General features: G+C 35.2%; 1 protein-coding gene across 2 annotated transcripts; it reads right to left on the minus strand.

Moving 5' to 3' along the window:
* Positions 1-732: 732 nt before the first annotated feature.
* LOC140957610 (mitogen-activated protein kinase homolog NTF6) lies at positions 733-5,707 on the minus strand. 2 transcript variants are annotated; one of them, XM_073414938.1, is made up of 6 exons: positions 5,472-5,707; positions 5,254-5,383; positions 4,943-5,054; positions 1,710-2,042; positions 1,328-1,511; positions 733-1,236 (listed from the first exon to the last, which is right to left on the minus strand). In XM_073414938.1, exons 1-6 carry the CDS (start codon positions 5,578-5,580, stop codon positions 1,073-1,075), a joined length of 1,032 nt encoding a protein of 343 aa, XP_073271039.1. In that variant the 5' UTR covers positions 5,581-5,707; the 3' UTR covers positions 733-1,072. The 2 variants fall into 2 exon arrangements, with proteins under 2 accessions (XP_073271039.1, XP_073271040.1); XM_073414939.1 differs by having other exon boundaries at positions 4,943-5,080; positions 5,472-5,662.
* Positions 5,708-16,752: the final 11,045 nt, after the last annotated feature.

Consider the following 16,752-nt stretch of genomic DNA (forward strand, 5'->3'; position numbering starts at 1 on the left):
AATATTAATTTATAAATGATTGATTCTAATATAAAATTAATTATTTATAATATGTATTCTAAAAAAAACATAGAAATTAAATAAAATCTGCAATGATTTAAAATTTAACAAAAGCAAAAGTGATATTTAACTTAATAACAAGTTTAATGGTTTTATTTTAACATTATTATGATAATTTAGTAACTTAAGAGAATTTTATTTGACGCTTGTCTATGTGTATTCCATTTAAGTACTTTTTAGTTTCGATTTTGGTAAAATTCACTATTCTGTTAATTTTATTTTTATTCTTTTTCATTTTGAATGATATTTGGATGAAAAATATTTTTGCTGATTTATCATTTAAGAGAGTTATCATTATGTCGCGGATTGAAAAATGTCATATAAATAAGTGAATATATATGATTTATTGTCATGATATATTTTATTGTATTGTGTTTTGATATGTTTAGATTGATAAATACTTATAAACATGATGTTATTCGAACGATTTTAAACATTATCTAATTCTCGTGATTATCTTTTTCATTATTAGTCACCCACGTGCGATGCACGTGTACATTCCTAGTATATATATGATGCCCATATGTATTGTGATTGTTTGGTGCCAAAATAATGTACCCAGGAATTATTTGATTTTCTATTTTTTCTAGAATAATGAATAGATTGAATTCGAACTCTTTATTATTTGCAAAAAAATGATTAATTCACGTTCGTGCTATATTTTTCTTATTAACCTTTAATAGGAAATACACCAAAATTTCATCAGTTTTTGCTCCTCGCACTTCTGTTTTTGTTTGTAAGCAAATACACCAAAGTCATCAAGTACAAAATTGATTACAACAGTGTGGCCGAAAGGATACATTCCTTTCTTTGTATCAGCTTTCGAACAGGAACGGATTTGGATCCAAGTTCCCCTCTTGAATCCTCATTCATAACTCACTCATATAGCTTTGGCTAATGCAAGCACTCGTTTCCTCACGAGCTCGTACACACACGGGAAACCAAAACATGGTCTTTACCACAACCAACACAAAGATGAGGATAAAACCAAGAAAAGGACGGGTGTTGCCATTTATTCAGGGTTGAAGTTAAGAGACTCGTTCCATATTAGATCCTTTATTTCATCTTCACTCAAAGATGATTGCTCGAAATCAAACACAAAAGGAGAAGGGCAAGCAGGCTCCTCGTTGATCTCATGGAGACTTGATAAAAATGGATGGTTCAGTGCCTCCTCAACTTTATCAGCAGAACAATTAAATTTACCAACTGGTCATGGAAATTTGTTAAACTAAAAAGCTTATGGTATAAAAGATTTTGGAAAGCATACCAGTGATACGTTTAGCTGGATCAAAAACGAGTAGTTTCTCCACGAGATCTATTGCGACTGAGGAAATGTCCGGAAACTTTTTGGACAAAGGTTGCTTGGGGAGACAGGGGAGCTGCTTGACATACTTTCGAGCATTGTCACTCCTCAGGAATCCAAGGTCAGAATCTTCAGGGGATCCCAGTAACTGCTACCACATTTTGTTGGCAAAAAAAGTTAAGCCAAGAGGTAACAGCCTACTATAGTAATGTTGTCAAGAAGAAACAATGCGTGGCTTGAGTTCATTCTGCAACAATGCCATCTTAAAAGAAAAGAAATTTTACTTTGTACAAAAATTTCATGGAACAGGTTATCCTAGGTGGTAGCGGTGGAAGGATGAGAGTACCTCATTTATCAGGCCCAATTGCTGAATATAGTCTTTACCCGGAAAAATAGGCTCTCGTTTGATAATCTCCATTAATATACAGCCAACAGACCACATATCAATAGCTGCAGTATACTCTGAGCAGTTGAGTAATAATTCAGGAGCTCGATACCATCGGGTCACAACATACTCCGTCATGAAATCAGTCTCTGAGGTGGTCCTTGCGAGCCCAAAATCACAAATCTTGAGGTCACAATTTGCATCAAGAAGTAAATTGCTGGGCTTCAGATCTCGGTGCAAAACATCAGCAGAATGTATGTACTTAAGTCCCCTCAACAGCTGATACAGAAAATACTACAATGCAAGAAACAGGTGACATACAAAATATTAACATCTGTAAAAGATGAAATATTTATGCCATACCAAAAATTTTAAGGCTTGCCAACAAAATGACAACATGATGCTATAATAACTTTCTTGAATAACTAGCCCGTATGTTAGAATCTAGGACATGAAATTAATACAAATATTAGTATCTTCGTGCATGAATGAGAGAATGACTGGCATGCTAATTCTGAATGCACTGTAAGCGGAAAATTGAACATTATGTACCACAGCAAGTCAAGTACAGATACCTGTCAACATTAAAATTGTAATGCAAGGAGGTTTTGAGAAGTCAAACATTGTTTCAGGGAATTGAAACTGCCCTTTCAGCAAAAAATGGAAAAGCTACTTTCCATTCAATTTCAAACTCGCATATTAACCAGTTCAGTTGACAATTGGAGATCAACCCATTTAAGGAGTAAAGATCTCAAAGACTCGAGTATTTAGTAACATCAGGGAGGGTAAACAGTAGACATAGTTTGACACAATATGATCTTATATTGATAAAGAAAGCTACCCAGGAAGTCATCTCCAACTTTCAGCCAGTTAATTATCAGGTAACATTTCTTTCGCATTCAAACTTCATTACATCACCTCCTCTCAATCTGAAGTCTAGAATGAAGAAGGAAAATAAGAAATTATTTAAGGCCCACTTTGTAGTTCACTAATTAGATTAATATACTTTTAGCCTCTTTACCCTCATCACTGTCGGATTAATAATAACAAGGTAGAGATTTATTCGAGTAAAGCAAAAATTGGATGTGAATTGCATTTTTATCTAACAAGCGCATCATTAATAAATTACAAATTCAGACCATTGAAACCAAATCATAGTTGTTAAAAGCGCTCGCTTTTTGCGTTTAAGCGCAAAGCGCTGCGAAGCACAAGGCTAGTGCTTCTAAAACTCCGAAGCGCACGACGACTAAGAAGAGCACGCTTTAGTTTACTCGCTTAATTGGGCTTGAGAGAAAACTGCTTACCCTATATTTTTTGTTTATTTATGCAGAGTATAAGTCATAGTATGATTTTCACTCTGCTATTAAACCAAAAATAAAAAAAGGGAAGAAGAGCTAAAGCCTAAATTTATCGGGTGACTCTCTCTCTTGTACTCCTTTCTAACCTCGCCGCCGCCGTGCAGCATCTTCTGCTCTCTCATTTCATGTCTTTTGTAAGAATCTTCTCTACTTTAGATTGATGCTTTTATTGTTTTTTATTTTTTTTTCAATTTATTGGTTGATTATTATGAAGCACAAGGCTAGTGTTTCTGAGAACTCCGAAGCGCACGACGACTAAGAAGAGCGCGCTTCAGTTTGCTCGCTTAATTGGGCTTGAGAGAAAAGTGCTTACCCTATATTTTTTGTTTATTTCTGCAGAGTATAAGTCTTAATACGATTTTCACTCAGCTATTAAACCAAAAATAAAAAAACGGAAGAAGAGCTAAAGCCTAAATTTATCGAGTGACTCTCTCTCTTGTACTCCTTTCTAACCTCGCCGCCGCCGCACAGCATCTTCTGCCCTCTCATTTGATGCCTTTTGTAAGAATCTTCTCTACTTTAGATTGATGTTTTTATTGTTTTTTTATTTTTTTTTCAATTTATTGGTTGATTATTATGATTTTCAGTTGATTAATTCTTAACCATGTCAAATACAAATCCACAGAAAGGATATTGCTTGGAATTAACACTTTCGTATCTTAAAAATCCAAATGTTGTTAGGTGTGTTTTTTGTGGTAAAACAACAAATAATGGGATTTATCGAGGTAAGCTACATTTAGATAGGGGGCAACAGAAATGCGAAAACTTGTCCAAAATGTCGTAAACATGTTAAAGAAGAAGTTAAATAGAGAAAAGAGTAAATTGAAAAATCCAATAGATGATATTCCTTCTCAGTGATATTGTTGATTTGGAAGGATATAAAGTTGATCTTCAAACTAAAGATGAAAGGAAACGACCAATATCCGGTTCCACCATTCATCCTACGGTCCAAGGTAAAAAGTATAAGCAAACCGGACCTATTAATCTTTATTTTATGAAAGATGTTGATGAAATTGCCAAACAAAGACGTTCGAAAAATAAAAGTCAATTGATAAGATTACGACTCAATTGGAAAAACACAAAAAAAAAAACATAAGGATATGGTATATATCAAGTATAACAGAGCTTTGGGACGAAAATATGTCATGGGAGATAAGATCAATCCTATTTTGTTGTCAGAAATAAATGATTGCAATGAATGTTTGTTGGGAAAATTGGATAGTGACAACTATAATAATGATTTTGTCTATGAAGATAAAGATTTTAGATTTGTGTTGGACTGATATAGCACAAGCGGCTGGGGTTGGTGAAAGTGCGTACAACTTTCTATCTCGACATGTATCTACTTCAAAAAGAGCATCATCATCTACTTTCCAAAACAAATCAATCTTCGGCTCGAACTAATCTAGTAGATGAAGAAGAGATCAACCTTGATGATGAAACCAAAGAAGAAGATTTATACATATCAAAGGATGAAACTGATTACGGAAATTTGGAAAATGTAGATGAAGATTACTATTATTTTGATATTTGATATTTCATCTATCACATTTTCAAAGAATTTTAATTTTTTTATTTTTTTGAGAATATTTTGTTTATTAAGCTTTTTTCCGTAAAACGTGCGCTTCGATTTGCAATTTTAGCCCCATACACTTGTGCGATTTTTTGCGCCTCGCGCTTTGACAACTATGAACCAAAATCAAACATCCATACCGCGCTAAGTGATTGATTAATCTTGTCTAACAAACATTAATCAAAACGTAATTGCGAATAAATATAAAATAGTGAATCTAAAGTTATCAAATGTAATAATTCTCCAAATCATTGTCGACTTACTTGACAATGGTTCTCGGTGAGTTCCTGGGATGAGCATATAATCTGGTGCAAATCAGTATCCATCAATTCATACACAATGTACACGTCATTAAACTCCTGTTTGTCCGGTGGCCTAATAATATCCTTAATCTTAATAATCTACAAACAGAAAGCAAGTATGACACTACCAATTAATAACCCGAAAATAAAAAATACATCCGAGAACGGAAATTGTTATAATCTAAAATTCAAAAATTCCAGGCCATTTCTGAGAAATCAAACAAAATGACGAACAGCCAGATATAAAAATTAGGGAAAAGAAAAAGTCTCACATTCTCATGATCCATATGAGTAAGAAGCTTAATTTCCCGTAAAGTCCTTTTCGCATCGATTCGGTTATCAAAGGCATTCGCAATTCTCTTAATTGCCACTTGTTCCTTGGTCTCGGCATTCGTAGCACAGCTGAGAGCAGATAATACACACCAATTTCGCAAAATCATACACACATCAAACACATGTATGCAACAATTACAAAAGGAAACAAAATTACCAAACAAGACCGTAGGCGCCGCGACCGACGGGAGTAATCGGAGGGATATACTTGACGGGTACTTCAAAAAGGTTACCAAGGACATTATACTGAACGAATTTTCCTCCATAGATGGGAACTCCTTCTTGGATTGAAGGATTGCTGCATTCGTTTTCCTTTTCCTTCTCCATTTCCTTTTCCGAGTACAGGAATTAGATTCAAGAGAACTAAAGGATAGGAAAGCGCGGGGGAAGGGTTTGGCTTTTGTGGACCTGTGTAGGGGCTGCTTCGTTTGAAAATTTGAATATCAGGCCCCCTTAATTATCTTTGGACAGCCCATAAATTTGAATTGAGTGAAAAATGGGCCCAGCAGGTATATCGTGATGACAGGCTTTTGTCGAAACTGGGAGCCATGTTTTAAAATACTAATGGGCCGGTCCATTCCAAGCTTCGTTTTCATATATGTAGCCCACTTCCAGATATATTTAGCAGAAAAATTTCTCGAAAAACATTTAAAAATGGGATCTTACTATTTTTATTCTTATCTCACGCTATTCTTCGTGTAATTTTAATGTATCCTGGAATAATAAAGTTCGGTTTACCTACCTTACATTTATCAAATTTATTTCGAACCCGAAAAGAAACAAAAATACATGCGAATAACGATTATATGTGAAAATGTTGCCATTTTTTTAACATAAAATTAAAGATACTTCTCAAGCACACGTGTGTGTGTGTGTGTGTCTTTATCTGCAAGTTGTATTATATATTTGGCTAACCTATGTTTCTTGGTGATTTAATAGTAATAAAAAACCTATGAATCATGGGATCATGTCTATTTCTATCCTATGATTATTGATTGGTTAGAATATATATTTTCTAAAAAGTATATGCAATAAAATACTGCCAAGTGTCAGGAGTTTGATATATATATACATATATATATATAATTAAATAGGCTCGACAACAAGACTTCTCTTTCAAAATAATGCACCTGCGGCCACCCCCCCTTCAAATTTAATTTAGTGAGATGTGAATTTTACGGAACCCACTTGTCTAATTAAATGCAAGCTGGAATGGACTAGTCGATATAGGTAGGTTACATGTATGTAGCTTTCAAGAAAAGATGGAATTTTGATTAAGGGATGTAAATGGTTCTGAGTTTTACTCAAACTTGCAATGGACCCATCCTATCTGGGACGGATTTGAGCATACTAAATGGATCATGGGACGGGTCTCGGGTCCAATTTTTGAGACCCGTCTGGGTATGGGGCGGGTCATGGGTCCTATAATATCCAACCCATATCCGCCCCATATATGTGGATATAAATTGATGTGCTCGCGAAGATGGTTGTGAGGTGAGGTGGAAGGTAAATAAATCACATTTTTATTTTGTTATTGTACTTTCATTTTAATTTTGTTACTGTACTTTCTCTCTTTAAATTACATTTTTTGACGGTTTTAAATTACAGATTTATTTTTTCAATGTACTTTCTCTCTTTAATTTTGTAAGTAATTTACCAACTTGTCCTACCATTTTTGATGAAGATGAAGATGATCCTGAATAATGTGTATGAAAGATTGCTTACTCGCTGATTTTACATTGATCTGTTTAAGTTCTGTTATGACTTATTTTTGAGGATGTCAAGACTTTTTATTGGAGAGCTAGTAACTCTTTTTTTATGTGATTCATTATGTCGTGAAAATAATTTGTTTGTTATTATTAAGTGTGGTCGAAGATATAAATTAGTTTTCTATTGTGTTGTATTTTGATGATTGTTTATTTTATAATTCAGTCATGTGATAAGAAGATTACTGTTTTCATTTAAAAAAAATTCGGGTTTCAAGGGTCTCGTAGGTCTACCCGGCCCCATTTCGTTTTCGGGGTGGGGTGGGTCTGAAAAATATTTAACTGGGGTGGGACGGGTAATGAGTCCAAGTTTTCTTCATGGGACGGGTCTTAGGTTTAGTCATACACGCCCCATACACACCCCATTGACATCTCTAATTTTGATGCCTTTGTTCTGCTTCTACTGCATCTGATGGCTACACCTTTGGTGTGGTTTTAATTCTTCTATATGTACAAGTTGGTCCGACAACAACTCATAGACTTTTAGATCGTGAGAGAATTTTATTTTAAACGATTTGATTTGAAAGAAATGTCAATGATATTCAATTTGAAATGACACACATTTTATATGTATTTCAAACTCATCATAATTAATATTGCATTTACATTAAACAAACAATTAGATGAACTTAAAATCTATAAATTTGATCAAATCCTTCCATCCAAGCGCAACATTATGGATTCGTGTCTAAAATTTAAATATAGGGTTTTAATTACTTAATCATTATTGTGTACACCAGGGTTACATATAGGTATAGTTGCTATTTTTGGCGAGGAGATATTGTATATAATTGAAATTTTCGAGCATTTCATTCTAATTTAATATTATACATGTGGTATTTTTTTTTTTCCAAAACCATTATTTATCTAAATATAATTAACAGTAAAATGAGTGAATTTCTATGTTTGCACATTCTATGTGGCATAATGATAATAATTAGGGTCATGATAATCTACCCGACATAAATTACCCTACCATTATATTATGATTTGTTAGAAATAATACTTTGAACAGATGTAAAGTTGAACAAATGGCTTTGATTCACAAGACTATGATATGAGAATTGAAATAATTAGTTTTAATGGCCCACGGATTCAGATTTCAAGAAGTACAAAAATCTAAGATTGCAAAATATTTTGATTTGATCTCTTCTTTATAGTGTATTTCAATTTATGAGATCAATTAATGTGCATTTTCCCACCTAACAGAGGTCCCAATATTTGTGAAGAGGAAGAACAATAAAAAAAATTAGAGTAATTGAACCTAAAGTTCGGTTAAGTTCGAATGTCAAAAATTAGTTCAAGATATACATTGTGTAAGTTTAACATGAACATGGTATCATAGTCGGTATCTATTGTTATTTTTTTGACTATCTTACGTGTCGTTCGATAATGTCTTGTGAATTTCATGCTCTAATTGTTCATTCTTAGGCGTGTGATGGTGTGTTAGATGTCTCACGTCGGTTGGATTAAGTCATTGCGAGTTGTATATATAGACGTGAACAATCATAACTCATGAAATATTAATTTTTGTGGTGGAGTTTGAACAAAATGTGTAATCTTAACAAATTTTATTATAAAATTTAAGAAATAAGCTACATTGACCAAAATAAAAATGGTAAATATGATCAAGTTTTTTAAAAAAAAATTGAAGTACGAAGATTGGAATACAATAAAATAAATTAAACAGAATAGAAGAAGGGTAGAGAGAGACATGGAAACAACAAATTAATAATGCCATGATTATATTATTTATAGAAAATTCTAGCAAACAAGATTTTAATTAATAAAATATAAGAAGAAAGGTGGACTAAAAAAGACAGGAGAGAGAGGCATGATATTACAAATACTTTCCATGAATGGAGGAGAAGTGCCCACGTCTCCATATGTACAAACCTCGGACAACTTACCTCTCTGCCGACAGTGTACCTAATACTAAAAAGATTGTACTTCCACTAAAATATTCAAAATCAAAAAATATATTTATATATGTGCAATCAGATACGAACACGTATGACATGTACATATATATATATATAATCCCCACTTGATTTAAATTTTGTCAAGTTGGCAATTGGTTGTACAACCATAATGCTTTAGACTTCACACATTTTATGATAAAATAAACATTTTACAAATATTATATGAACATTAAAATGTGTTATTTCTGATAAGATAATAATTTATTCTTCTGACCGGATATTTTCCTAGATTACCAAATAAACGTGAGATTTTGCTGTCATTTCATAACATGATGAATTGAATTTATCACGAAATTTTGATAAATTAAGAAAAAAATTTTGTAAGAATTGTTTTACCTCGTTGTAGCATGACTCAAATTTTTATGGTATACATAAAAAAGAACATTAAACGTGGATTATTTATTTGTTCATGAATTACACTAGACGATCACGCTTGAAGATACTGTAATCATAAACCTTTGATCCATCCCTGACCGTTAGATGGAGAACACCAGAGATTTGGCACCGATGATCATGTAAAGTTTGGAGAAGTGCAAAAAGGAGAGATTTGACCGGGTGGATCGGACTCCATATATGTTACCGTATTTGGAAACTAAGTAACGCAACAAAGGTGTTTTAAGGAGGTAGGGTTACTACAATAAGAGAGGGACCCAGATTTGTCCGTCTCCCAAGTTCTCCATCTCGCTTCACATTCAGGTTTCACACTCTCCTCTCTTTTTGAATTCTCCTCCCAGCTACAGTAAAGGTATAGTATAGATTTGAAATTGATATATTTTGATTATAGTTTTATTGTTAACGATGAAACAGTAGATAAAATTTTAAATTTATATTTTATTTATTTACTCTTTAGTTACATAAATTAGAATGACTTTCAAATACTTCCATTATTCGATGAACTTGAAATTCATGTAACATGAAACACTATACAAACTTGCAAAAAGTATATTTGAAATTTATGGTATTGTTTCTTCTAAATTATAAAAATACATTTGAAATATATGTATTGAAATTCATCAATCCAAATATAACCTAAAGATTTGAGTACTCCTACTTATTACAAAGAAAATGGATTGAGAATTCTAAAAAAAAAAAAACACTTCCGGACATCTAAGTCAGTAATATGGAATGGAACATAACAGAAGGTAAATAATGCACCATTTTTTCCCCTTCCAAATAATGGGTCAATTAAAATCAATGTCGATGCCAGGTTGTCCCATCCATTCCTTACTTTGGAGTGGAAGTTGTTGGATTGGTGTTGTTTGGGATGGTGCCCTGTTTGTTGGGTTTATTTTCTCCCCACCCTCGCGGAGCTTTGTGCAATTAGGTAAGGAGTTTTGACTACCATACGACACACATCGATGCGATCAAAGCAGTGATCGATTCTCAATATTCCCCGATTGTATCAGATGTTCACAAAGCTTGCCCAGATCAAGTGCATGGTGCTTTGTTTCATCACTGCCGTACGTCGGCAAATCAGGTTGCCCATTAGCTAACTTCTATGGGTTTCTTTAGATTTTGTGTCGGCAAAGTTAATAGGTGGGATCAGTCAAAGAAAAATAAAAAAAAACGTGGGAGAAGGAAATTTCGAGGAATTTTCAGAAGACGCGTTTTATATGCGTCTTCACACTTACAGAGGCTCTATAAATAGAGCTCCCCCTTCATTCTGAAATCATCCCTTCTTCGAGTTTTCTCTCATCTTATAGCATTCTATAATATTTGTGAGGTGTTTTGTTCTCCTGTATTAAGAGAGTGTGTTCTCTTTGGAAACACAGTGAGTGGGTTGTACACCACAAAATATTATAGTGGAAATTCTTTTCATCTTGCCCGTGGTTTTTACCCTAATAATTTTTAGGGGTTTTCCACGTAAATCTCGGTGTCCAGTTTATTCTTTATTTTCGGGTTTTATTATCTCAAATTCCGTAAGTGGGACCAACAAGTGGTATCAGAGCCTTGGTTCAAAATTTCTTAAAAATTTTGAGTATGTTCTGTGGTTGCAGCCTAGACTGATCTTCCACATCAGAAAAGATTTTTTGAGATTTTTTATTTAAGGCGGGATTATTTTGTCAAGTCTACTAAAATTGTTGTAGACATAATGACGGGAAGGTACGAGATAGCAAAGTTCAACGGAAGCAATTTTATGCTGTGGAAAATAAAGATACAAGCAGTTTTAAGAAAGGAGAATTGCTTGGCGGCTATTGGAGATAGACTGGTGGAGATTACGGATGATGAAAAGTGGAATGAGATGAACGACAACGCTGTTGCCAATCTACACTTGGCTATAGCAGATGAAGTTTTGTCAAGTATCTCTGAGATAAAAACAGCCAAAGTTATCTGGGATAATCTGACAAAGATGTACGAGGTCAAGTCGCTACACAACATGATTTTCCTAAAGAGAAGTCTTTATACTCTTCGGATGGCGGAATCCTCATCGATGACCGACCATATCAACACACTGAATACTCTATTTGCCCAACTCACTTCCATGGGGCATAAAATAGGGGAAAATGAACGTGCGGAGCTTCTACTTCAAAGTCTACCAGATTCATATGATCAACTTATCATCAACATTACCAACAATATTCTTATGAGCTTTCTAAAATTCGACGATGTCTTAACTGCGGTTCTCGGAGAAGAAAGTCGGCGCAAGAATAAGGAAGATAGGTTGGTAACCTCGAAGCAGGCAGAGGCTTTATCGATGATAAGAGGAAGATTCATGGACCGTGACTCCAGTGGGAGCCAAAGACGAGGTAGATCAAAATTGAGAAGTAAGAAGAAAAATATTTACTGCTTTAAATGTGGCGGTAAAGGGCACTTCAAGAAAGAGTGTACGAGTATCGACAAGAGTTCTCAAGGAAATGTGGCCAGTACTTCAGGTAGTGGTGAAATATTATTCAGTGAAGCAACAACTGTTGCAGAAGGCACACACAAATTTTGTGACACATGGATTATGGATTCAGGAGCGACGTGGCACATGACATCTCGGAGAGAATGGTTTGATCATTATGAACCAGTCTCAGGAGGATCTGTATTCATGGAAAATGATCATGCCTTGGAAATCGCTGGGGTCAGTACTATCAAAATTAAAATGTTTGATGGCACCATTCGCCATACAGGAGGTACGACATGTGAAAGGACTGACGAAAAATCTTTTGTCATTGGGGCAATTGGATGACATCGGGTGCAAAACTCGTATCGAGAATGGGATCATGAAAATTGTGAAAGGCGCGCTTGTGGTTATGAAGGCGGAAAAGGTTGCTGCAAATCTGTATGTACTTTTGGGAGAAACACAAAAAGAGGCAGAACTAGCTGTTGCATCAAATGGTTCAGGAGAAGAATTAACAGTGTTATGGCATAGAAAGCTCGGGCATATGTCAGAACGGGGGTTGAAAATTCTCTCAGAACGGAAGCTGTTGCCGGGACTTACAAAAGTGTCACTACCTTTTTGTGAGCATTGTGTTACCAGTAAACAACACAGATTAAAGTTTGGCACTTCTACTGTCAGGAGCAAAAGCATATTGGAGCTGATTCATTCGGATGTTTGGCAAGCACCGGTTGTATCCCTAGGAGAAGCGAGATACTTTGTCTCGTTCATTGATGATTTCTCTAGGAGATGTTGGGTGTATCCAATCAAGAAGAAATCAGATGTTTTCCAGATCTTCAAAGATTTCAAAGCGCGGGTTGGACTTGATTCAGAAAAGAAAATCAAGTGTTTGAGGACTGACAATGGAGGAGAATATACCAGTGACGAGTTTTATGCATTTTGTCAACATGAAGGCATCAAAAGACAGTTCACGACGGCTTACACATCTCAACAAAATGGAGTGGCGGAGCGGATGAACAGAACCTTGTTGGAAAGAACAAGAGCTATGTTGAGAACTGCAGGTCTAGAAAAGTCATTTTGGGCGGAAGCAGTCAAAACCGCTTGTTATATAATCAATCGTTCTCCTTCAGTGGCGATTGATCTGAAGACTCCGATGGAGATGTGGACTGGGAAGCCGACAGATTATTCTCATTTGCATACATTTGGAAGTCCGGTGTACGTTCTGTACAATGAGCAAGAAAGATCGAAGTTGGATTCGAAATCCAGAAAATGTATCTTCTTGGGTTATGCTGATGGAGTAAAGGGGTTTCGCTTGTGGGATCCTACTGTTCACAAGCTTGTCATCAGCAGAGATGTTATCTTCGAGGAAGATAAAGTAAAGAGAGACAAAGGCACACAAAATTCAGAAACTACTATTTTTCAGGTGGAAAATAAGACGGACGAAGGTCAAATTTCTTGTGAAGCAGTACCAGAGCACGAAGAACAAAAACAAGTTGAGTCTGAAGTTTCCAATGTGAGGCAGTCAACTAGAGACAGAAGACCACCAGGTTGGCTTTCAGATTATGTCACTGAAAGTGACATTGCATATTGTCTATTATCAGAGGATGGTGAGCCATCGAGTTTCCACGAGGCTACTCAAAACTCGGATGTATCCTTGTGGATGATAGCAATCCAAGAAAAATTGGAAGCATTAGACAGGAATCAAACTTGGGATCTTGTTACACTACCACGAGGAAGGAAAGCCATTGGAAACAAATGGGTCTATAAGATCAAGCGTGATGGCAATAACCAAGTGGAGCGGTATCGTGCTAGATTGGTCGTAAAAGGGTATGCTCAGAAAGAAGGCATTGACTTCAATGAGATATTTTCTCCTGTGGTTCGGCTTACAACAGTCAGAATAGTGTTGGCATTGTGTGCGGTGTTTGACCTACATCTAGAACAACTAGATGTGAAAACGGCATTTCTTCATGGAGATCTTGAAGAAGAAATCTATATGCTCCAGCCAGAAGGTTTTGCGAAAAAAGGCAAAGAGAACTTGGTTTGCAGGTTGAACAAATCTCTGTACGGTCTCAAACAGGCGCCGAGGTGTTGGTACAAGAGATTTGATTCCTATATCATTAGCCTTGGATACACCAGACTGAGTGCAGACCCTTGTACGTATTTCAAGAGGTCTGGTGACGATTATATCATTTTACTGTTGTATGTGGACGACATGTTGGTAGCAGGCCCCAACAAAGATCAGGTCCAAGGATTGAAGGCACAATTGGCTAGGGAATTTGATATGAAGGACTTGGGACCAGCAAACAAGATTCTAGGGATGCAAGTTCACCGAGACAGAAGTAACAGAAAGATTTGGCTTTCCCAAAAAAATTATTTGAAGAAAGTCTTGCAACGCTTCAACATGCAAGATAGTAAGCCAATTTCGACCCCTCTTCCTGTTAACTTCAAGTTATCCTCCGAGATGTGTCCTAGCAGTGAAGCAGAGAGGATGGAGATGTCTCGAGTACCATATGCATCAGCAGTGGGAAGTTTGATGTTCGCCATGATATGTACAAGACCGGACATTGCTCAATCAGTGGGAGCAGTTAGTCGGTATATGGCGAATCCTGGACGAGAGCATTGGAGCACTGTCAAGAGGATCCTTAGATATATTAAGGGTACCTCGAATGCTGCATTATGTTATGGAGGATCGGATTTTACACTCAGGCGCTATGTCGATTCAGATTATGCAGGTGATCCTGATAAGAGAAAATTTACTACTGGTTATGTGTTTACACTTACAGGGGGAGCAGTAAGCTGGGTTTCAAAACTGCAGACAGTTGTAGTGCTATCTACAACAGAGGCAGAATACATGGCAGCTACTCAAGGTTGCAAGAAGGCAATATGGATTAAAAGGTTATTGGAGGAGATTGGGCACAAACAAGAGAATGTTAATTTGTTTTGTGACAGTCAGAGTGCCTTGCACATCGCAAGGAATCCAGCCTTTCATTCCAGGACGAAACACATTGGAGTACAATTTCACTTTGTGCGGAAAGTAGTAGAAGAAGGAAGCGTAGATATGCAGAAGATCCATACGAAGGATAACATAGCTGATTTTCTGACCAAGCCAGTGAACACTGATAAGTTCGAGTGGTGTAGATCCTCAAGTGGCCTATCGGAAACATAAGCAGTAGGGAATGACAAGATTGAAAGGATGTGTGGAGATGTGTTTTNCAAAGAGAACACACTCTCTTAATACAGGAGAACAAAACACCTCACAAATATTATAGAATGCTATAAGGNCCTTCATTCTGAAATCATCCCTTCTTCGAGTTTTCTCTCACCTTATAGCATTCTATAATATTTGTGAGGTGTTTTGTTCTCCTGTATTAAGAGAGTGTGTTCTCTTTGGAAACACAGTGAGTAGGTTGTACACCACAAAATATTATAGTGGAAATTCTTTTCATCTTGCCCGTGGTTTTTACCCTAATAATTTTTAGGGGTTTTCCACGTAAATCTCGGTGTCCAGTTTATTCTTTATTTTCGGGTTTTATTATCTCAAATTCCGTAAGTGGGACCAACATTTTGTACATGTTGATTTGTTACCATTTTTGTTTAAAATCTGTTTTAAATTCTGACATACATTCAGTAGTTTAATATATGTGTTTCCTTTAAAAAAAACTTGTACAAATTTTGGCGTACTTATAAAGGAAAAAACGAGGATGATATATAATCGATTTCTTGTATAAATTGTAAACATGTAGGTTTTGTATTTAAGAAGTATCGAACGGACTTCGTCCATTGTCTTAAATATCAATATATTATGATAACTTCGATATTTGTTCAATTAATTATAGTAGTTATGAAACATGAGGGACCAATATTCAATAAAAATCAAGAGTACATTAGAGACCGATACTAGTTTGGTATACATAAAATACTTTTCGAATTAGTCCTTGCTAGATATATTTTTTGTGAAATATCAATAATAATAATAAAAAAACTATGATTATATACGTGTGGCCTGTTATTTAAAATGTATATATTAAATATCGCATACAAAACCTATATAGTATTTTTACTTCTTATTCACTTATTTTTTCGATAATTTTATTTTTCATAGAATATTGGGAAAACGAACAACACTTGGAATCCTATCCTATCCACAAGCAAAAAGTGAAAGCAACCAATAGCGTAGCTAGGTTTTAGCGACCAATTACTCCAACCACAGTACTTTAGCAAAAGGTTTTGATACCTTTCACTCAATATGTATATACATACAAAATGGCTGAAATAATAGTCGTAGATTTTGCTGGCCAAGGAAATCCTACAAAGTCAAAAAATGCGACTTATATAAAACCCCGAATATTATGGGTACGTAGCATTACTCAGCCGTTTTCTGAGGTTTACTTTAAACAAATTGTGTATTTTTATTTGTAGTCGACTATTGCTGCACTAGAAATTACTAAACCTGTCGGTTGTCTTCTTTGAAATCCATTTATTCATCCGTGTTGAATTCTACGCCCAATTACTCGGCCGGTGGTGTATCGCATGTGTACTTAATTTTGATTAGAATGTAGAATATCATGATCTTTGAACCTTTACAATTTTTTTTTGTCATTTATATAAGAAAAATCCATACTTTTTTGTGTTTTTTCTTTTTACGTGATTTTGATATCATATATTATCAAGTTTCAATCTTAATAATATATCTTTCATTTTTTTTACATTTTACTACATAGGCCAGCGTAAAGTATCACGTACGGGAAAAAAAACACTTCTATGCTACATGCTAGGGAAAAAAAACACTTCTATGCTACATGCTATGAGCTCAACCTTCATATTCCAAAGCCTTGGGATGAATTTAAAGTTCTTATAAGATATATATAT

Source organism: Primulina huaijiensis, chromosome 14 (assembly GCF_012295235.1).
Source record: "Primulina huaijiensis isolate GDHJ02 chromosome 14, ASM1229523v2, whole genome shotgun sequence".
NCBI classification, from domain to species: Eukaryota; Viridiplantae; Streptophyta; class Magnoliopsida; order Lamiales; family Gesneriaceae; genus Primulina; species Primulina huaijiensis.

Excerpts from the sequence above, each read along its gene's own strand:
- LOC140957610 (XM_073414939.1), bottom strand. The coding sequence starts at position 5,641 with ATGGAGAAGGAAAAGGAAAACGAATGCAGCAATCCTTCAATCCAAGAA. Across the intron at positions 5,081-5,253 it reads CTCATATGGATCATGAGAAT|ATTATTAAGATTAAGGATAT; the intron begins GTGAGACTTTTT and ends TTCTGTTTGTAG. Across the intron at positions 1,512-1,709 it reads AATTGGGCCTGATAAATGAG|TTACTGGGATCCCCTGAAGA; the intron begins GTACTCTCATCC and ends ATGTGGTAGCAG.